Below are 22,793 nucleotides of genomic sequence, written 5' to 3'. Positions count from 1 at the left end.
TCAAACAAATACAGATAAAATGTACATAAAAATGGGTACTCGTTGAGCACCCTTGTTTTTCCCCGATATCTTCTTGGTGCGTGCTCTCCTCCGCGGCCATCTCGTCCGATACGATAACCGGTGTTGTTCTCAGAGGAAGATTCAGCCTCTAATGAGCAAGCATCACATCATCCCATCGTGAGTTATTGTTGTGCTTAAACTACTTGTTTTAATCAAGTGTTCATTTCACTTATTGACATCCATAGCCGTCCTCGCTGGCTATGACCAAACCCGACCTCCAGCCATAACCTGACAATGTTAATCTTTCAATCAAACTTCCTGTCTAAAAAAAAGAAAAAAAGAAAAAAGGGGGATTAAAGTAGGAGTAACTTAAGAACAAGTACAAGTCACTGTCAAAACGTATGTAAGTTAAGGTACTAAATACTGACTTTTGAAAAGTACTTGTAAAATATCCAGCCCCTTGGAACGTCACTTTTGTGATGTCGCAAGTATAGCTGGATGTCATAACCATAGTAGCTTCGGAAGTAGTCGTCAACACTGTCGTCTGATGCAATGTTGTCCACACAGCGGTCCTCGCTGCAGGCGTACAATTCATCTCTGGACACCGGTTGGTTCGTGGTGCATGTGGTTCTTGAACAAGTGGCGCTATATGAGGCTTAGGTCAGGACTTCCGACTTCTGACTGAGTTCTGCGGTTGGTGTGTTCCTCCAATGTTGTGATGTAGACGTCCGCGAAATCTTCCACGATCCAGTCTTTGATTCCGCTATAGCTAAATGTGGTAGTTTCCTTCTGTATATGGTACATCTAGACTGCTATATAGATACACGTCTGCACTCATGTCATATATCAACTTCAAGAATAGTTTTTCAAAGGCTGCTCCTAATGGCTTTTGAGGGACTATAGTAGGTGGTAGTGGGTGCAGTGGTGAAGTTGTTTACTCGTGACAACTACGTAGAAGTGGAGGGCGACTTGGACGATCGCTCCTGCGTATTTCCTTAGGTGGGAAAAGTTCAGGTAGAAATGGCGAGGTAGATGATAACGTAGCATTGCGCTTGTCCCATCCTGCAGCTGGAAATAAAAGGTAGAACGACTAAGCCCGAAATATGAGTCTTTCCCTTTCAGGAGGAGTTTCCATTCGTCCTATTCCTTCAAGGATTGCAACCCTCGTGTTCAGTGGTTACGAAGATTTCGGCTGTCTGCACGAGGAAGACAGTGTATGCGACGACGGCTCCTATAATCTGAAAAAAAAAAAAAAAGTCCACATTGTAAACGGGAATGAGATCGGCTATATAGTAGTATATATATAGTATATCGTATATATACTGTATAAGGCTGTATAGTATATAGTAGTATATACATACACTGGCACATCTGGGAAGATTATGTCGAAGAAAGTTCCGGCAGAAAATGTGATACTGCCGTACTCGGCGTCCATCAGCAATAGCTGCACCTGATGCAAAACAGAGCGACCACCAACAACTTATTCTCCTGCATTGTTACCGTGGGGATTACACAATTTTGGGGATAATCACAATAAAAAAAGTCCGGTGGTCACGTGGAGGTGGCATGTGACAGAGCCACGTGACAGATATATAGCGTGATTCCCTAAAGCGACGGACGGACCTACACGGTGGCTTTAATATTACGTGGCATGCCATTGTAACTGCCAGTTGTTCATTATTGTCACAGACACGCTTCTGCCGAAGTGAATCCAACGCACAGTCAATACCTGTTCCAGAAGTTTGTTAGATTTGGTATCCGAGAACTCGAAGGATTGCAGGACGTTCCGCATCTCCCAGAGCTAAAAGGAAATGGAAGCGGTATACAAGTGGGCTGAGATGAGGTGCAGTAAATGTGCCACGACGAACATGCATGTAACAACTCTCAACATGCATATAGACACGCGCGTAGAAATGCAGGGACATACCTCGTTCTCGATACCACTGACTACGTATGCTGGGAGCAGGAAGCTCAGAGTGTGCAGGACAGAGAAGCCACCGAAAGAAGTTTTGATCTGAATGCTCGTGTCCTGGTTGAAGACAAAGAACAAGGCCATACAGTCTGTGACGACGACGTAGGAGTACGTGTACAACAGGGGAAGACCCAGCACTTTGTTCACCAGATCGATGTTGCCTCTCATTTCAGACAGCAGAACGCGATGCTCAGCTATTGTTCTGATTTTCCTGTGGAAGTAAAAAAAATAATATTAATAATAACGAAAACAAAACCGTTTAGAGAAGTCACAGCATGTTCGTATGACAATAAACTGACATTCTTCTCGCATGACATAAGGTTATTTCGGAACGCTTTGACCGTGGTAGTGGAGTGGTGTCATTAAGGATTTTTGAGAGAACCCTAAAACACTTCCCGACTCCGCCTCCTATCATTACCAAGCCAATCAGAGTGTAGAATTGAGTCGTGGAGGTTTACGTTTTACGGACGTAAGGCTCGTGGTGGTTTCCATCTCTCGCCTCCTTCGTCGAGCGTCGTGGCGGTTGTCAATAACGACAGTATGGGACCTATAACGACAGACCACATGTGCGGTGGGAAGCGACATATCCGGTAATGGTCGATGACGACTTGTACTTTCTGCTTGAAGTGCATTGAAAATAGCTCTTGAAAACTTTTAACAGCATTTTTTTATAGAAGAGATCAAGAGATCAGAGCAAAGATCAAAACTTGTCTACCGTCGCGTTACGTAAACCCGAATTGCGAAAGGTAAACGAACCGTAGTATGCTCACGTGCCTTAGCAGGTGAAAGAAAGACTGTTGACCAAGACCGAGCAATTTTGTGAGAGAGATGGGTCGAGAATCCAGCCCGTTAAGGGATCCGGAGAGTACGGTTCGGGAAGGTTGGTAGTGGTTGGTAGTGGAGTGGTACGGAGTAGGCAAATGTCACATAAGACTTACAAGCTTGTTGCGCTTTTATGTGTTACGAAAGTTTGATAATTTGTTATTGCTCCCCTGCCAAACGAGTTTATCCTCCCTGCTGTACGCCCGGGTATAAATGGGAGAAAGAGGTACAGCTTGCAGCACATTTGTCTGAAACCTTCCTTCAAAGGTACAACAGCCCGTATTGGCTTGGTCGCCCCTGAAAGAGCTGTACCGTTATCGTGCTTGAGAAAGGGCAGTATATGCCACTTCTAGTCCATTAGCCGAAAAAAAAAAAAATCTTGTAACAGCTAGATATTTCAGACAGGATAAACCGCGAGCTGTCGAATTCAGACAAGCATGCATGTTGCAAGCAGTGCATATAATTATCTTTAATTTGGAAGATTAAAGAGGTTCTTCATTCTTTGCAGATAGCCCGAACGATCGTAGCGTACAATGTTATCCTGGTACAAACGAAGTGGGGCCTAACCTAATCAGGAAAAACAAAGGCAACGCAGTTGACAAATGGGATCGTAATCCAGGCGTTTCAGTGTAAGCGTAATGGATATGCACCACACTCAAATCATCCGTGCGCGAACGGTGGGACCAGACCCTCGGTTTTGGGGTGGGGGGAGGCGGTTTCTTCGGCGGAGCGCATATTGCGCATAGCGCGGTTGCGTCCAGGACTGAAGCACGTCAAGGAGCACGCGTCAGAACTATGCCTGCCAGAAGTCGATCTCTCACCTACTCACTTTTACGTTCTCCGTGGGTTGTTTTGTTTTCAGATCTCAAGGTGTTTATGAATATATGCTTTTAGCAAGTAAACACTCCTCTTTTCATAGTCAGTGTGTTCTTTCAACATTGTTTCGCTTCCATTGTTTCCTGAAAGTCATTGCAAGCATTATTCTGTCAGTTCTTTCATGCTATATATACTCGATCGTATGCAATTATCACTGACCAGAACAAGTTGGAATAAAGAAAAGCACATGAATAATATGAGGGCGGACGATCTATATCATGAACGCAACGAAATGTTCACTATTGAACAGCCGAAACAAGTAAAGAACATTACATATTCATGCAGACCGGCAGACACGTGTTCTGGCGATATTTCGTACGCTGCGACATGCATCACACATTACCTACAATGATGTCTTCATAAAAGAAAGCTACAGTAAGCGAAGCTTCATTGTCTCGATTCAGAGGAACTCCCAAAACATCTCAACTCGGAGGTACATACAGAAAACATCCATTATGTCCACCCCAGTCGATCGTGCTTATACGTCTGAATGAGACCGGGAAACGCAGTACTACTGGAGCTGTTTAAAGAACGACGTCAGCGATAGGATGGTTTACATGGTGAAGCACTTCCAGTTCCACGCAAAGTTATGTAGAATTTCCGGCTGCTGCTTCGTAACTGGACTCTCCCAGGGCAGGCTGAGGACAGCTAAAGTCGCCTGGAAGACATGGTATCTGGCGTACTGTCTTCTATCTGTTGCATTCTTCGTGGGCTTCGAGGCAGGATTTTTAATGCGCCATATCCAGGACATATCCTACATTCGAAGAAGTTTCACCAAGGCACTTTTTTTGGCTACTCACATCGTAGTCATCTGCAAGGCCATGGTCAACGTGGCTAGCATGACGTGTAAATCTCCGGAGATTCTCGCATTCTTCAAAACCGCCGCATTATTTGAAAGGGCAACTGGATTCACAAAGGCAAATGACAAATCCTCCGGAGAAAAGTGGCAATATTGCAGGCGAGCGATTGTCTTGGTCGCTTATCTTGGTCTTTACATCGTTGGAGTTCATCTCCATGCAGCGGAGATCACGAAGAAGTTCAGCTGGACCGTGCGAGTAGCACTAGAAGTGCTGGTAGTCATCCGTTGTACGCAGTTTCTCCTGTTCGATTCCCTCCACTTCTTCATGCTCAAGTCCTGCTGCGAAGTGCTGATAGAATACACGAGAGCTCAGGAACACGTTTTCTCTAGCTTGTGCGTGTGGTACACACAGTTCGGGAAGTCAACGGTGCGCAGACTCGAAAATGTGAGAACGAGCATGTGCATGGTAAGAGGGATGAAGCAGGAGTTGGACCGCATCTGGAACTGGTCCATCACCCTTACGTGCATTTCGTCTGTCTTAGTTGCTTGCACAGCGTTCTACGTGGCTTTCGACAAAGAGTTCTCGGCGGCAGAGTTTCTGATCCTAGCTAGCTACTCCGTCTACACGGTCATTGACCTGACGGACGTGGCATTCGTGAGTCAATCGTTGGCAGATGAGGTAAGGATGTGCTGCAGATAATATGCTGTGGAAAATGCTTGGTGTTAAGGCTCAGTGCATAAGAATAACATTATATGACTGTATATTGCGGCACTGGGAAGGGGAGGGGGGGCGTTACCGTAAGCCATCCTGCCGCATACTATCTTGAACAACGCTAATATAGTCACAGAAAGAAAGTACAGGGACAATAAGGATGGTATATTCAAAAGCTAGGGTATATGATAGTTTGAGTCCTTCCAAAGCGTGCGAATATAATCGAATTTCGTAGATATACGTTCGTTGGCTAACGACACAATATCGAGAAAAAAATTGCTTTCACGATAGCATGTGTAGATGCCTATGCACAAGAGTCCACGTGCTCTGTCTGACGCATGCTAGCCAAACGAGCCCATATGTCGCCTTACATCGATGAAATTACGCAGGTCTACAAACTACGTAATGCTACGGAAGCTGCACGACTGTCTTACTTGCCCGATGAGTGGAAGGTCCAGGTACGTTGAAGGAAAGAAAAATCACCCTCATAGATTGTTATTGGATCAAAACGCTGAGGGAAAGATGGCAACGGGCTGTCCGTGCATGGGGTTATAGTTACAACAATGGCTGTGTGGGCTAGTTGGTACATGTCTGTAAAGTCGGAGCATAAAAAACGCGGAAGTCAGTTTGGAAAGCTTGTCAGTTGTTAGTAGGAGCCTGTATGTGTTGCGTTTGTCTTCCGTCCTTCATGTTGTCCGTTCTGTGTGCGTTCTTCTGTGTCCGTTCATCATGTGTTCCGTCCTTCATGTAGCGTCACTCAGGCCTGGATTCGAACTCGGAGACTATTTCTCAAACATCGACATGTTACAAACCATAATTCTTGCCACAGGTTCGTAGGAACCGGCCATTCCATGCTCTACAAAAATTCGTTCACCTTTCGACACTTGTTCCACGTTATACCAACGCTTTTTTTTTCTTTGCACTTGAACAAATAATAGGCATACGAATAAAAAATATATATTTGTATTCTATTTCGTATTATAAATCAACCTCGCTCAGGGACTCAGTGCGCAATATATAAATGCCCTCTGTAAAACATTGCGCACCTTCACGAACTTTCCAAAGAACCCGCAAGGCTTCACAGTTTCGCATTCTCCAAGAGTAGATGACATCATCGACAGCCCTGGCGTCTGCCTTCTCGCAACAACGCGCGCACCTTTCAGGTCATCACGTGCTCTCCGCCTCAGTTGGAAGACTGCCACCAGCTGCGATTCGGAGAAACCGAAACCAACCTTCGAGAAGCAATGTTGCCAGACGAGAGGCAGATTGCGCACACCGTGACGTCACACTCTCAAGACTAAAATACTTAAAAATTTATTATACTTTCGTGTAACATAGAAAAAAAATACAGCACTTGCGTAGGATACAACGTGAGACACGTGGTTTGAAACGGAATACATTCTCATGAAGAAACGAGACCTAGTAGGCAGTGGCACTTTAACCAAACCGAAACCAGAACCAGAGCATTTGCAGACCAGGTTTGAATCGCATTTCGATACAGCATGTGGTGCTGCTCCCGAGCGCTTCAGGTTTCACGTTAATAGCTTTTACCGAACGTAAAAGAGCGTAAAACAATGTAACCTCTTTCTGTACCCTATGGCCCTCAGGGTTTTTGACAATAAATAAATAATTAATTAAATACAACTTGCTCATGGAGCAAAATGAAGTTCAACCAGAGTAGCAATTAAATGAGTACGTTTGTGTCCATTAACTATGTCACAGATTCGCCACCTGCAGGCGTCTCTCCACCCCAGAATGATGTGTATCACCGGGAATGGATTCTGCGTGTTAGATCTATCGCTGCTCACATCGGTAGGTGAACCTCAGATCAATCTGCTGATAGCGTTATCAGTAGCGTTCGCGGCATGTTCTTGCACTAACCGCAGACAACCGAAAGGAGCATGGGTGCACGGGGGCAATCACAGGTGCTTTGTCGCCGATGCAGGAGGTGCCTTCATTACCATTGCGGTGCTTCGATTCGTATACACCCTTCCTGAGTGCTCATAGAGGAGAATAAAATCATGCAGTGGTTCTTATCGTTGTCCAGGCTCCATCACGATTGAACTAATGTACTCAGGCTCTTGGCAGAAGAGTATGAGTACCAATCATCGATGTGGTATAGTCTACAGCGTACCATGTGCTGCTCCATAAACACGTTCTCGAGGAGGCTGATTTTGTACTCGTTGTGTACGAACACTCACTAGTAGAACGGATCGGGTTCTGCGTTATCGCCCTGACAGTTTTATCAGCAAGATAAACGAATGTGCTGAGTCTGAGTCTTTTTTTCTTTCTTGCTGTTCTGGAGGTCACCACTATTGTGTTTATGATCATCCTGGCAACAAGTGACAGTATGTAAAAAATCCGCTGTCTGGCTCTTTCGACGAGGGCCACATTTCAATAAAGGAGAATAATTTCGTGCACATTACAATTGCGAGTGGTCGGTACGAAATTAGCAATGAATAAGACTACCGTCTTCGCGTGAAGTACGCGTCATTGAGTGTCAAATTTCAACACTTGGCGTGACAACCGATATTAATTCAGAAAGCTATTCCTGTAATTATTATCAATGTGAAGAGAAAAAAAAAGGAACTCGCATTACATTAAATGCAATAAAGACAGTCATGTGCGTGCAAACGAACGCGTTACGCGCACAGACTTTACCAATCAAAACACTGGGCACGAAAGTCTTGATCCGATAAATCTTCAAGTTAAACGTCCCACTCACCATAGTATTACCTGTGACACGCATCGTTTAGTAACCGTCCATTTGCAACGTAATATGTAACCCTTGTCTTTCTTTTCCAGATGACCGGTGCTGTAATAACACACACGGTTATCCTCTTGCAAACCGGCAATGAAGTAGAGAAGATCCCTACCAACGTAGCTTCTACAGTATCTCTGCTTTTACAACACTCGAATGTAACTTCTGTTGAAGATTGAAGGATGGGCGCTATGCTTGTCAAACATTCTTGCAGCGCGTGAACCGAAGTATCACAACTTACCAAGGATGCAAGTGCATAGGGATGAACAGGAAGATCACTGCTGTTTTCTTTGTGGGCATCCGCGAAATTAAGCATCTCACCGATAACTGACCTGCCCACAGACCGACCACCTCAGTCTTGATCATAGCTGTCCCGTCATTATTATTATTATTATTATATCTCTTTACTACTACTACCTCGCTTTTCACACAATTTGCACGACAGCACGCTACTTGGACGAGGAGATCGCTCGTCCTGGCCTGACTTCATGGGGAACAATTTCTGCACCTGCCTTATAGCGTGTGAGGAGAACCCAAGCAAAATACCCAGAGAGCACAGTCGACGGCGGGGTTCGAACCCATGCCGCATCCAGCGTTCGAGTCCCGCTACGTCTGCGAAAGTTTTGGTCATGCCGTAGATGAAGGCCCGCTGAGGAACTACAGGAAGGTGCAGAATTTTTTCTACACATTACTTCTGCGCCCTTCTAGGACACAGGGTGTATGTGCCGACACAGCAGAGAAAATATAGTTACCTTTCTAGTGGAATGGTTCGTGAGTGAACGCAGACCATGAGGACCTGAGTCATGCTTTCCAGATGCAATCTGAAAGCCCTGGCGAAGAAGACAATCCACGTGCGATCGATGCGGCTAATACAGCCCATGTGCACTATAAACAGAAAACTGAAGATGGTCGATGCAACGTAAGTGTCTCTCGGGTGGTTCGGGATCCCAGTGAAGAAAGCCATGCCGAAGTCATTGATGCAGTTAAAGGCGAAATTCACAGCCCCGAAGATTGCCTAGATGTGCGAGGCGCAAACGAAAGGTAAACGTTAGTGACCGGTACTATCTGAATGACACGCAACCACAGAATTTGCACGAGATGGTAAAGTAAGTAAGAGTTAATTTGTTGTTGCACAAGGATCCTTCTCCGGATATTTGAATAAACCGCATGAGCTCCTCCAACATTTTTTTTTTTCTGTCTTAGTTAACTTCCTTGAGGGTGTTAGCAACAAATATTACAAAAGTGGCATATTGACACACACACACATATAAAGAAATAACGATGAGATGTGGTTGATGCCGGCCAGCAGGCTGGGCTACCCCAGTGCCAATTGTAAAGAATGGAAGATGATGGTGGAGACGGCAGTTCGTGATCAAAACATGGTAGAGAGGCCTGTTGATGACAGAAACTCCCAAAAAGTGACGGAAATCTTGATACATATGAGCGGCACTGGACCAGGGGCCCCAACACCTTGACGAAGGTGAAAGGGCAGTGGTCGACTGCATGCATCCTGTGCTGTAAGACCTCGTCTTCCCGCTGGTAGACAGGGAAGTCCACGCTGGCATGTTGATATTCACTTGCTGCTTATCAAAATTATGTTTCACTTAAGTTGGTAGAAGAAAAATCTGGCCACTCTGTGATAATAAGTAGAGGGACAAGAGGGACAAGTCGCGGATATTTTGAACACTACGCAATTTTTCTAATGGGCGTATCTAACTGCGACTTCTATAAGTGGCTTAGTATATAGGATCATCTTTCCTGTACAGTGACAACCATCCATGCCAAACTAACCATTTTTTTTCTCAGCGTCGGGACAAAAGGTCAACTGGGTCTCCAGCTTCGAACATCGTTCTACGAGTTCTGCAAATTCATCCGCATACCAAAGCACCGCGATGTTTGTCATAAGAGCGTCGACAAAAATCAACGACAGGAACACCATGAAGTATGTAAGGTGAATGGAATCAACTCTTGGGGCGTCAACGGAGTAGGTGAATGCATAGTACGCGATCTTCAGAGAAAGTCCTGAAAGGTAAAGAAGTATTTTACATAATGAACTTGCACGGACTAGTACTGTGATCTCTGTTGCAATGCAAGAGAGGCGCTAAGAGACCTGGTGAATACATTACCGGGACACCGTTTACGTTAATAGGTGGCCTGCCCCAATATCACGCAGCACCGCAACGCAATGCTTTCCTTCTTGTACCTTCTTTAGGATACTGGTCTCCTTTACACATTATCATAGATTGAGAAGTTACCCGTCAAAAAGAACTCGTCAAAAGAACTAATCTAAAAAAATGCGCCATGTATATGACAAAATCGTTGCAATCGTTTTTCTTTTTGTTTGTTTGTATGTATCAATAAATATTGGCACCACTGGCTGCACCGATATTACTGTTGATGCAAAAGCATTTTTCATTACGGTATAGTAGTATCCTCCACGTACACGACGTTATTGTCGCGTTGTCTGGGAGAGATTGTTTGTGAGGGAGTAAGGTAGTGTAAGCGGAATACTGTCGACGATATAACTTGTAGTCAAAAATTTCAGTCGCTTTAAAAATGTGCGCAGTTACCCGTTTGTCGACCGCCGAAGCTGACAGCTTCGTGCAAACAACTCCAACCGTGCAGGTTTCGTGCGTTCACTGGTGCATTGTGGGTCAGTAATGCCTCTATAAAGTCTGCAAAGGAAGATTGTTATATTGAAGACCGCGACTGCACAACGTATGGTCAATCTATGGAATGGACGAGATGCGGGTAAAATGTGTGGCTGTCGCTTTAAAATGCACGACATTTTTCTGCACGCGACACATACCGTTTCTTCCAAGCATAACCGCGAGATGAAGCGGAGTGTTACCTGCAGGAAGAAAGAGAAAAAGAAACGACTATGAACAGGTACGGTCTCTATACACACAGCACCCTAGGTTTAACCACTATTGAAGCCGAGAGCAGCAGCAAAGTGCAACGATATTCTCTTACCATGAACGTCCTTCTCGGCAATATTGTGGTTCGGTAGTAAAGCAGAGAATAGATCATAATCGTTTTCGAAGACGGCTTTGTGCAGTGGGAAGGCTTCGTTGCCTTCTGTGGCCGCAGTGCTTGGAACTTCTTCTTCTTGTTCTTCTTCTTCTTCTACCAATGAGATAATGGCCGTGAGCCACTAAGGGAGATTGGCCAGGACAAAAGGGGCGAGAGATGTTTGTCTATGTCTGTGCAGTAATGATGGGGACTAAGGCCAAGTCAGATCCAAGTAACTTCTGACATATATGACGTGTGATGACTAATGCAGGAACTGGATATGTACGTATGTAGGAATGTGCGTATGGCGACTATATACACGGCCAAAAGGATGACTGTATGGATGTGTGTGTACATGAAAGCGTATGAGAGTAGGAAGGAAGTGCCTAGAAGCGGTTGGAGAGCACGATATAGGATATAAGACCCGCTACCACAGTCCTATGACAGAGCGCAGTCTGTGATGCTCCGAGAGACAACACTGACGCCAATGAGAGTGGGGCTCCTAACAAGCGTAAGGGTGTCCAGATATACCTGCGGCGTAATTGGCCGAACTGAGAGCAGGTTCGCAAAAAGTGTTCAGTTGTAGCACTTGCGACATTGTAGCACTGTTCGAATGTCCGTAATTCTTCTTCTTCTTCTTCTTCTTCTTCTGCCCCATGTAGAATGGCCATTAGTCACAAGGAAGATTGGCGAGTGCTAAATAATTGATTACCTAGACAATCTGACAATGACTACCACTATGACACTACCACTATGAGAACTTGATGGTGGAGGTGATGAAGGCGCGACAATACTCAAGGGATGATGGTGCAGGGATGATGATGATGAGGGTGGGCTAGATGTTTGCTAGATGTTTGGGCTGGATGCTAGATGCGCTAGAGGGAAAAGAAAGACCAGCTGCCACATAACTATTCCAACTGACATTCCGCTCCGAACGATAGAGGGACAGAAATAGGGGACACGGGGACTCCCAGCAGCCGGAGAGGGAGACTGATGTAGGCTTGGTGAAGACGAGCGTAAAGTCTACAGTGCAGTAGGAAGTGTTCGACTGTCTCATCTTAGCCACAATGGGGGCACACTGGCGATGAACGGCGGCCGGCTCGGTGAAGGTAAGACTTGAGGGGCAGGGCGAGGCACCAGCGCGCCTCAGGAAGACTTCTGACGGCCGAGGAAAGCAGAAAGCCGGTTGCCACGAGAGAGACAGGTGAGCAAATGCGGGACGCAAGGTGAGACCAAAGGAGAGCCGTAAAAAACTGCTTATATCTGGCGACACAAACATGAGCAGGGGAGAGAAAAGGTCAACAGCTGCGCCAGAGAGAGAGACATTTTCGCGAGGGAGTCAGCAGTTTAGTTTACAGCAAGCCTACGGTGGCCAGGAACCCACGGAATTACGATATCGCGTACGTGCGAGGGAACAAAAGGAAGTCAGTAGGGAGAGCAAGGTCTGGGGAAGGGGTTGCCAAAGTAGAAACGACTGAAAGATTCTGAAAATAAGAGCACCCTCCCACAGGTGGGAGAGACCCTCCTGAGGGCTAAAAGTTCTCGGAACTCGGAATCGAAACAGGAACTCGCTATCAAATGCAGGCGTGAAATCTGGGAGCCGCACAGGGAACTGGAAATCGAGCTGAGTTGATGAGAGCCCAGCCCCAGACCGCTCCTCTAAGCCGCTGGCGTCAGTTGCGACCACCGGTGCAAGTGACGGAGATGGTCCGTTAGCACTAGACAGACATTCTAGACCTTCTTCCTCTCAGAAGATGACCGTGAGCCACTAAGGTAGATTGGCCCAGGCTAGTACAAGTTACTCAAAAAGCTACTTAAGTTACTGAGAACGAGGCAAAAACACTGAGTAAAACACTAAATACCCAACCTAAAAAAGTATTTGGGTAATATGCCAAAACATTATAGAATCAAGTCGTTACTGTCAAGATACTATCAAGTTACAATTCGTGAAATTTGCTGTCAAACAAATACAGACAAAATGTATATAAAAATGGATACTCGTGCGGATACCCTTGTTCTTCCCCGATATCTTCTTGGCGCGTGTTCTCCTCCGCGGCCATCTCGCCCGATACAATACCCGATGTTGTTCTCAGAGGGAGATCCAGCCTAAGTCTCCTTAAACTACATGTTTTAATCAACTGTTCATGTCACTTAGTTACATCCATAGCCGTCGTCGCTCGCTATGACCAAACCCGACGTCCAGCCAAAACCTTCCTGTCTTAAAAAAAAAAGAAATAAAAAGAAAAGAAAAGAAAGGGGATTAAAGTAGGAGTAACTTAAGCACCAAGTACAAGTCACTGCCAAAATGTATTTAAGTTAAGGTACTAAATACTGACTTTTTAAAAGTATTTGCAAGGTATCCAATTACTTGCAACGTCACTTTTGTGATTTCGTAAGTATTGCTGGACGTCATAACCATAGCAGCCGTCAAGACTGCTAACCATAGTAGCCTTAGTACGTCAAGTAGCCTTTCGGAAGTAGTCGTCAACACTGCCGTCTGCTGCAATGTTGTCCATATAGCGGTCCTCGCTGCAGACGAGTATAGACAGGCGTAGAATACATCTCTGGACACATGGAAGTGGTTGGTTCTTAATGTATGTGGTTCTTGGACACGTGGCGCTATATGAGGCTTAGGTCAGGACTTCCGACTTCTGACTGAGTTCTGCGGTTCGCGTGCTCCTTCAATGTTGTGATGTAGACGTCTGCGAAATCTTCCACGAACCAATGTTTGATTCCGTTAGGTAAATGTGGTAGTTTCCTTCTGCATATGGTACAGCTAGACTGCTATACATACACGTCTGCACGCATGTCATAGCAACTTCAAGAAGAGTTTTTTTTTCAAAGGTTTTTGGTCGTATTGACTTTTTTTTTTGGGGGGGGGGGCTGTATTGTAGGTGGTATAGTGGGTGCAGTGGTGAGGTCGATGGCGCAGAGGTGGAGGACGATAGCTCCTGCGGACTTCCTTAGGTGGCGGGAGACAGTGCAGGTAAAACTTGCGATATCGATGATAACGTAGCATTGCGCTTGTCCCATCCTGCAGCTGGCAATACAACGTAGAAGGTAGAACGACTAAACCCGAAGTATGAGTCTTTCCCTTTGAGGATGCGTTCCATTCTCCTTATTCCTTCAAGGGTTACAACTCTCGTGTTCAGTGGTTACGAAAATTTCGGCTGTCTGCACGAGGAAGACAGTGTATGCGACGACAGCTCCTAAAATCTAAAAAAAAAAAAAAAGTCCACATTGTAAACGGGAATTAGAATGGCTGTAGTAGTACATATACATACACTGGCACATCTGGGAAGATTGATGTCGAAGAAAGTTCCGGCAGAAAATGTGATACTGCCGTACTCGGCGTCCATCAGCAATAGCCGCACCTGAAGCAAAGCAGAGCGGCAAACAAGAACTTATTTTTCTGAACTGTTACCGTGGTCTGGTCTGGTGGTCACGTGGTGGTGGCCAGGGCCGGCGATAGGGGGGGGGGCGAGTAAGGCGATCGCCTTAGGCCCCGCGCTTGCATAGGCCCCGCGCACGAAGCCCTCAACCAGGGATTACTTTTTTTAAAAATATCAAGTATGCACTTAATCGTGTGAAACAGGACCCGCGATGTGCCTTTGCCTCAGGCCCCGCACACCCCTAGCACCGGCCCTGGTGGTGGCACGTGACAGAGCCACGTGAGAGGTAGCGTAGCTCTCTAAAGCCACGGACGGACCTACACGGTGGCTTTAATATTACGTGGCACGCCATTGTGACTGTCAGTTGTTCATTATTGTCACAGACACGCTTCTGCCGAAGTGAATCCAACGCACAGTAAATACCTGTTCCAGAAGTTTATTGGATTTGGTATCCCAGAACTCGAAAGATTGCAGGACGTATCGCATATCCCAGAGCTAAAAGGAAATGGCAGCGGTATACGAGTGGGCTGAGATGAGGTGCAGTAAATGTGCCACGAGGAACATGCACGTAACAGCTCTCCGCATGCATATATAGACACGTGCATAGACAGGCAGGGACATACCTCGCTCTCGATACCATTGACTACGTATGTTGGGAGCAGGAAGCTGAGCGAGTGCAGAACGGAGAAGCCACCGAAGAAAATTTTGATCTGAATGCTGGTGTCCTGGCTGAAGACAAAGAACAAGGCCATACAGTCTGTGACGACAACGTAGGAGTACGTGTACAACAGGGGAAGACCCAGCACTTTGTTCACCAGACCGATGTTGCCTCTCAGTTCGGACAGCAGAACCCGATGCTCAGCTATTATTCTGATTTTCCTGTGGAAGCAAAAAATCCGTTTAGAGAAGTCGCAGCGTATATATTCATATGACAATAAACTGACAATCTTCTCTCGTGACATAAAGTTATTCCGGAATGCTTTGACAGTGGTAGTGGAGTGGTGTCCTTAAGGATTTTTTGAGAGAACCATATACTAGACACTTCCCGACTCCGACTCCTATCATTACCGGTCAATCAGAGTGCAGTAGGTTGATTCGCGGAGGTTGACGTTTCACGGACGTAAGACTCCTGGTGGTTTCCTTCTCCCGCCTCCTTTCTTCGAGTGTCATGGCGGTTGTCAATAACGGCAGGCCACAGGTCCTGTTGGGGAGCGGCATATCCGGTAATGGACGACGACGACTTGCACGTTCTACTTGAAGTGCTTTGCAAAAGGCCCTTGAAAACTTTTAACGGTATTTTTTTATAGAAGAGATCTGATCAAGACATCAGAGCAAAGATCAAAAGTTGTCTACCGTCGCGTTACGAAAACCCGAATAGCGAAAGGTAAACGAACCGTAGTATGTTCATGTACCGTAGTAGGTAAAAGAAAACCTAGTATCTCTTTACTACTACCTAGCTTTTCGCCTGCCTTACACGGCACTATGCTACTTGGGTGAGGTGATCGCGCGCGTCCTGGCCTGATTTCATGGGGAATAATTTCTGCACTTGCCTTAGAGCGTCCGAGGAGAACGCAGGCAAAATACCCAGAGAGCACAGTCGACGGCGGGGTCCGAACCCATGCCGCATCCAGTGTTCGAGTCCAAGGTGCAGAATGTTTCCTACACATTACTTCTGCCCTTCTACACTCTTAGAAAAAAGGGAGTCAAAAAGGAGGCAAATGATGCTCGGACACCCTCGCGAACGGAGAGGGCGCTGCAACGACACCCTTCCATGATCGTATTTAATGAGAGGTGTTGCGTGCACTACCTTCATGGAGGGGTGTTAGCCTCACTCCCCAATGTTTATGATGAGGTTCTTCCAGACTATGCAACAGTGAAGCCTCGTATTTTTATTCGTTTGTTAAAATTATCGAGACACACCTGCAACTAATGCAAGGAGAGATGAATAAGCCTGTGTCTGAAATGGCCAAAGTAGTTGTATCCCTGCAGAGGACATCTACTTTTCGCAAGTCCTGGCTGTACAAAATAAGGCGTTGGTGGCGGATATCCTTGGAAAGTGCCCAATATTACGTACTGAAGGAACAGCTCCTGCAACTTTCCAAGCGTGCTGGTGCCTACATCTTGTTTTCTTGTGCTCATAAAGATACCGCCTCTACAATGCGGTCTTTCTTGTTATAATTGTAATTAACACTTGGATCGGTCGTTTCATTCGAGGGAAAATGTCCGTGGAAATACTCTCTAATGACAAGGGAAGCAGTAGGTCAAGTAAGAAACGCAATGTCCGATAGAAAGGAATATCTGTTCAGTAACGCTGGGTGCTTTGAAGCAACTGCAGATGCACTGCGAGTTGATGAGGCGTACGTCCGTAACCGTTACGAAAGTGTTTCGCTCCTTTGTACACTAGGAGCGAGTTGTAAAATTTGGGTCGTATAATACTGCAATCCCAATGACGGTTTCTAGGGGATGTTCCGCTTGGGCTTGGGCTTGGCTTAATGACAATACACGCTTGGGTAGTTCTATGGGACTACCTAGATTCTTGAGCAATACAAAGACGGAGGGCCACTGCATCTATTCGTGTTTTGGGGCGAGGGCAGTGTTTTTTTTTTTTTTTTCGTAATGTGGTGCAACGGAGATCAGTAGCAAAAAAAAAAAAAAAAGGACCAATGAAGTAACATCACTTAATGACAAAGTAGAAAACAGTGTGCTTAGTGTTCTCTGCAATGTGCTTGGATATAGGACAGTGAAGGGAACACCTGCAGGATGGGTGTCAGGGGAACACCCTCAGAAAGGGGAGTCAAGGAAACACCCTTAGCAAGGGAGTCAAGAAAACACCCTTACAAGGGAAGTAGCGTAAACACCCCAAAGGGAGTCATATGTGTGACGAGCGTGAACACCCCAAGGGAGTTCCCCATACTCCCTTTTTTCTAAGAGTGTAGGATACAGGGTGTACGTGCCGACACAGCAGAGAAAGTATAGTTACCTCTCAAGTGGAATGGTTCGTGAGTGAACGCAGACCCTGAGGCCTTGAGTCATGCTTTCCAGATGCAATCTGAAAGCCCTGGCGAAGAAGACAATCCACATCCGTTCAATGTGGCAAATACAGCTCACGTGCACTATAAACAGAAAGCTGAAGATGATGGACGCAACGTAAGTGTCCCACGGGGGGTTCGGAATCCCACTGGCGAAAGTCATGCCGAAGTCATTGATGCAGTTAAAGACGAAATTCACAGCCGCGAAGATTGCCTAGATGTGCGAGGCACAAACGAAAGGTAAACGTTAGTGACAGGTACTATCTGAATGACACGCAACCACAGAATTTACACGAGATGGTAAAGTAAGTAAGACATTATAGTTATTTTGTCGTTGCACAAGGATCCTTATCCGGATATCTGAATAAACGTAGGAGATCCTACAATATTTTTTTTTTCGTAGTAGTTAACTTCCTTGAGTGCGTTAGCAACAAATATTACAAAAGTGGTATGTCGACACACACACACACACACATACAAAGAAGTGATGATGAGATGTGGTTGATGCCGGCCAGCAGGCTGGGCTGCCCCAGTGCCAATTGTAGAGAATGGAAGATGATGGTGGAGATGGCAGTTCGTGATCAAAGCATGGTGGAGAGGCCGGTTTATCACAGAAACTCCCCAAAAAGTGACGGAAACCTTGATACATATGAGCGGGACTGGACCAGGGGCTCTGCACCTTGCCGAGGGTAATAGGGCAATGGTCGACTGCATGCATCTGTGCTGCAAGACCTCGCGTTCCCACAGGTAGACGGGGCAGTCCATACGCCATACGCTGACATGTTGATATTCACTTACTGCTTATCAAAGTTATGTTTCACTTAAGTCGGTAGAAGAAAAATCTGCCCACTCTGTGACAATAAGTGGAGGAAAAAGCTCTAGATTCGAAGTCACGGATATTTTGAACACTACGCAATTTTCCTAATGGGCGTATCTAACTGCAGCTTCTATAAATGGCTTAGTAGGATCATCTTACCTGTACAGTGATAACCATCCATGCCAAACGAACCATTTTTTTCTCAGCGTCGGGACAAAAGGTCAACTGGGTCTCCAGCTTCGAGCATCGTTTTACGAGTTCTGCAAATTCATCCGCATACCAAAACACCGCGATGTTTGTAATAAGTGCGTCGATACAAATCAACGACACGAACACCATGAAGTATGTAAGGTGAATGGAATCAACTCTTGGGGCGTCAACAGAGTAGGCGAAGGCATAGTACGTGATCTTCAGAGAAAGTCCTGAAAGGTAAATAATTAAGTATTTTACGCAGTGAACTAGCACGGAACAGTACTGGTGATCTCTGTTGCAATGCAAGAGAGGCGCTAAGAGACCTGATGAATACATTACCGGGACACCGTTCACGTTAATAGGTGCCTGGCCCAATATCACGCAGCACCGCAACGCAATGCTTTCCTTCTTGTACCTTCTTTAGGATACTGGTCTCCTTTACACTATATCATAGATTGAGAAGTTACCCGTCAAGAAGAACTCGTTACGAGTTAAGTTACCGTGTGAAAAATGTAACTAAGTTAATAACGAAGTTCTTCAGCCTGAAATGTAACCCGCAGTTACGGAGTTACTTTAAAACAAAGAACGAGTTATTTTCAAGTTACTTCGGACACAAAACAACACTGCACAGGCGCAGCGCGCGTCAGCAGTTGAGTGAGACCTTGAGTTGCCTGCGGAGGATTGCAACACGCTTAGATACGTAGTTTTCGTTTATGTCCAACAATTCGAACGCTTTGCATCTTACTCCTTCTGGGCGTACAATGGTTCAGCTTCATTTCAGTGGCAGCGGTTGTTGCTTCCTGAATAGATTACTGTCATTGATTGAATATCACGTTCTGTGGCATAAAATGCCATGAAAGAACCTTAGAGAAAGCAAGAAAATAAGTGGACGTGAGTGAAAAGCGAATTTAAAGTAACTTGGAAATTATCTTAAGTTACTTTGGCAAAGTTACCTGAAAAAAGAAGCCAGCTCCTCTGAAAGTTACCACGGCGCAAAAGTACCGAGTTAAGTTACAAGTTACCAAAAAAAGGAACTTTAGTTTTCAGTAACGAGTTACCTCGAACTCTGCACTATATACCCCAACAACACGGAATATCCTCTGGATGTACCAATAATGTCCTAAGGAATTCGTACGTCCGATGGATATCCTCAGAATATTACGTACGAATAGACGTACGAATTCGTTAGGACATTATTCATACATCCAGAGGATATTCGGTGTTGTTGGGGTAGTATAGAACTCGACTCATATTGTGAGCCTTATGCCTTTGTGCACTGACATCATATGATTGAGGGCTTCACGTCGTACCAGGTACTTGGATGCAGTATACCATTGTTCACCCATCACCTCATGATTCACTATAACCAGCGTGCTAACCAGCGTGCATATACTAACCAGCGTGCACAATAAATTAAGCGGCAAATTTCCTTACCCACCGTCACTACATGTATTTGTTGCTTTTTTTGTACGTAAAGTTCGGTGCTTTCAGTATGTCCTCTATCTCGCGTTCTGGGTACTTACGTGGCATTTACCAGGTGATGTTATAATTTCACTTATAAACGAGGATTTTATCCTTGCTTTTAGGTTGACACCATCTCGATATATACAAAGACAGACTTTGTGGACTGTGGGCTGTTAACTGGTTGACCTTACGAAAATGCGTACAGGAGTTCTTGTCTAGAAACAGCATCGTATAAATCACACAAGGGGCGCGCGTCTACGTGTGTTCATCGGTAGACACGGAAAACACCGAACCTCAAAAATGAGTAGTACTTTATACAACATCGAAAAATAATGAACGAATTCGTGGGTACGTTGTGACATTCACCTGCTTCGACGACCCATAGGAAAAGGCCCCAAGCGACGTTCCACCCTTTGCGGCTGTAGGTGACGGCTGTGTGGTCTTTCGAGCGAAGATTCTTCAGCATGCAGCCTCCAAAAACAAAATGAAACGAGGCAACTATCCGAAAGCCCGCATAAAATGGGTGCCTCTCCTTCTTTCCAGCCGATTGCAGTTCTTGGTCGCGCATTGATGATTTAGCAAGGAGTTGTACTGACATGGACGAGGGCTCCAGAACAGGGCTTCGCCCATGAAACGCAGGTTGGTCCCTTTGTACTTTACGCGCCAAAGTACTGCGCATTATGCACTTCCAAGCTGGCCGAGAACAGTATTGTACTTATTTCTTCGACGGCATGTCTTCTCATAGCGGCTCACCTCGAAGCACGTCATCTAGCGTGAGACGGTGCTGATTACGCATATGGAACGAAATGAAGTTCGTTTGTCACCGTCTTATGAATAAAACGAGCGAGGCTTAGACTTTGTGGCGTGTAGTGATGTGACAATGATGGAACGGCATCAAATGTGCGACCAATGAATGTCAAGTGTGAGTTCATATGCAAATGAACTCAAGTGTAAGCAGAGTTTCAAGGTCATGGGTGGTTGCACGCTTCAAAAGTCGCCGACCAAAAAGAAAAAAAAAAACATTTCCGCAGCAGTTTTCAGCGATAGCCTTTCCTGTGATATTAAGGGCAGCGACAATTGGCGCATAACTGGAGCAAAATTGCAGGTGTACCGTGTACAATATTATATCTCAAAGAGCAAGGGAATGACAGATTAGATTGTGAAAAAAATATTTTAGTTCTGTGACCCGTTATCACAGCGCGACCTCATTTGCAAGAATACTATGACTGCTCAGTGTGGGGAAGGTCTCTGAAATCTAAGCCTGACAGGCCGCTCCCAATGCAGTCACGTAGAAGTACCGCCTCTTCCGTTACGAATGAGAATTACTGGAGATAAGTTACACGCAGTACGACGAGGAGAAATATACTAATAGCAACTGCGTCAAAAAATAATTGCAAACAACAAAAGATCAAATGAAATAAAAGAATATATTTAAAAAATAGGTAGGTGGCATCAAGCAGGTAGGAAGCGCAGGAACAAGAATAACGGAGCGATAGAGTCTACCCTCGTTTATTCAGACTTCACTTATGCGCGGAGGCCGCGCCCTCCGGAAAATAAGTAACGCGACAGGTCCAAGGTCTCAGGTTCCAGAGCTGGACGAAGGAACTGTAGTGGAAAATATCGAGTCACGGCCTTCACTTATGAGACGTTGAGACAGCTTCCATTCTATCATGGATACTTCTACGCATATAGCACATGGCTGTACCGTGCACCGACCCGAGCTCCGAAGCAGTGAGTGTGAAGCACATGCTATCACTACGAATGGGTGAGTGTATGGTTGAGACATGTATCCTCCGGTTGCTTTGAAATGCGAGTTTGAACCAGGATTATGGCGTATGCCATCACAGCTCCAGCCATCTGAAACGATCGTAATGGTTGTATACTGCTGTCCCGGGAACGGCAAAGTGTTTACCGCAGGAAGTGCAGAAGGATCCACTTGGAAGTAGCCACGTGCTTGGAATCGGTACTGCGTGATGTCGAAGGAAAGGTGGTAAAGTTTCAGCTGGAAATAAAGAACAAAACAACGTTCGACGTCGAGCGCAGAACACGGAATAGTACACCTAGTACACGTGCACGTGCAGTCTTCTGTGCAGTACAAGGGGATAGTACCTGCGTCGTGATGTTCTCTGGAATATTGCGCGAGTAAACGTCCAGAAGGAACTTTCTTGTTCTCTCAGCCTGCAGGAAAGGATTTTCAATACGTCAGTTATTCTTGGAAGATAAGACAAGCAATGACCAAGAGTTGGTGCAGGCTCGCGAAGTACTTGCGCTCAACAGACCCATACTCCATAGCACTATCACACATTCGTTCTATGCCGTTTGATGTCGACACGCAGCGACATTGCATTGTATTTTCCTTTTAATGCAGGGTTGTACTTTAGGAGGTACCGATATAGCGCTCGTGGCTTTAGCTGTGTGCTGGGTACATATCTGTACTGGTACATATACTTGCCTGTGTCCCCATTCTCTGTGCAGAAATCGTGCTACAGACTATCTTGAGAGCCGTAAACAGGGCGTAGAATTGCATCCCTATCCGTCTCTGCTCCGGTAGTTGCGGGGTCGTTATGTAGAAGCAGGCACAGCAGACTCGCAAAAGGTCGCAACCAAAGCCAGCAACGATGCCTGGGCCGACAATTCTATTGGAGGTCGACAGCATTGCTCTGACATGGTATGTATCTTCCCAAAGGCAACGTACACTTCGGCTGCAAACGCTCCTTGGCATTGGAAACCCTGCGGATGACAGCGGGTACTTAACATTTGTATAAGGGGGAGGTCCTGTTCTCAGCAATATTTTCTTACGATTACGGATTGCGTACGATCAGAACGACGAGAAACGTCAAAGTATCTTACCTGTGCCCAACACCGCCTTTGCCCTTGCCAATGCTTCTTCAAGATAGCCAGCCAACAGGTGTGACAGAAGAACAATGGACAGATGAAAGCACATA

General features: G+C 45.7%; 1 protein-coding gene across 5 annotated transcripts; it reads right to left on the bottom strand.

The window, feature by feature from the left end:
• Nucleotides 1-917: 917 nt before the first annotated feature.
• Nucleotides 918-11,564, bottom strand: LOC135401382 (ankyrin repeat domain-containing protein 13C-like). Of its 5 annotated transcripts, XM_064633763.1 has the most exons (10): nt 11,486-11,558; nt 10,916-11,068; nt 10,752-10,793; nt 10,513-10,617; nt 9,734-9,964; nt 8,695-8,957; nt 1,928-2,183; nt 1,730-1,801; nt 1,362-1,450; nt 918-1,238 (listed from the first exon to the last, which is right to left on the bottom strand). In XM_064633763.1, the coding sequence occupies exons 1-6, from the start codon at nt 11,550-11,552 to the stop codon at nt 8,926-8,928; spliced, it is 630 nt and encodes a 209-aa protein (XP_064489833.1). In that variant the 5' UTR covers nt 11,553-11,558; the 3' UTR covers nt 918-1,238; nt 1,362-1,450; nt 1,730-1,801; nt 1,928-2,183; nt 8,695-8,925. The 5 variants fall into 5 exon arrangements, with proteins under 5 accessions (XP_064489833.1, XP_064489830.1, XP_064489831.1 ...); XM_064633760.1 differs by having other exon boundaries at nt 9,734-10,617; nt 11,486-11,564; XM_064633761.1 differs by having other exon boundaries at nt 10,916-11,562.
• Nucleotides 11,565-22,793: the final 11,229 nt, after the last annotated feature.

This window comes from Ornithodoros turicata, chromosome 7 (genome assembly GCF_037126465.1).
Source record: "Ornithodoros turicata isolate Travis chromosome 7, ASM3712646v1, whole genome shotgun sequence".
Classification (NCBI taxonomy): domain Eukaryota; kingdom Metazoa; phylum Arthropoda; class Arachnida; order Ixodida; family Argasidae; genus Ornithodoros; species Ornithodoros turicata.
Note: the sequence above shows the minus strand (reverse complement) of the source record. Positions and strands in the feature narration are given on the sequence as shown.

What these genes read in the sequence shown, in the direction of transcription:
- LOC135401382 (XM_064633760.1), bottom strand. An exon ending in CGAACCATTCCACTAGAAAG is followed by an intron (nt 2,184 to 8,694) that starts GTAACTATATTT and finishes TTACTTCCACAG; the next exon opens with GAAAATCAGAACAATAGCTG. An exon ending in CTAACAAACTTCTGGAACAG is followed by an intron (nt 1,451 to 1,729) that starts GTATTGACTGTG and finishes GTTTTGCATCAG; the next exon opens with GTGCAGCTATTGCTGATGGA.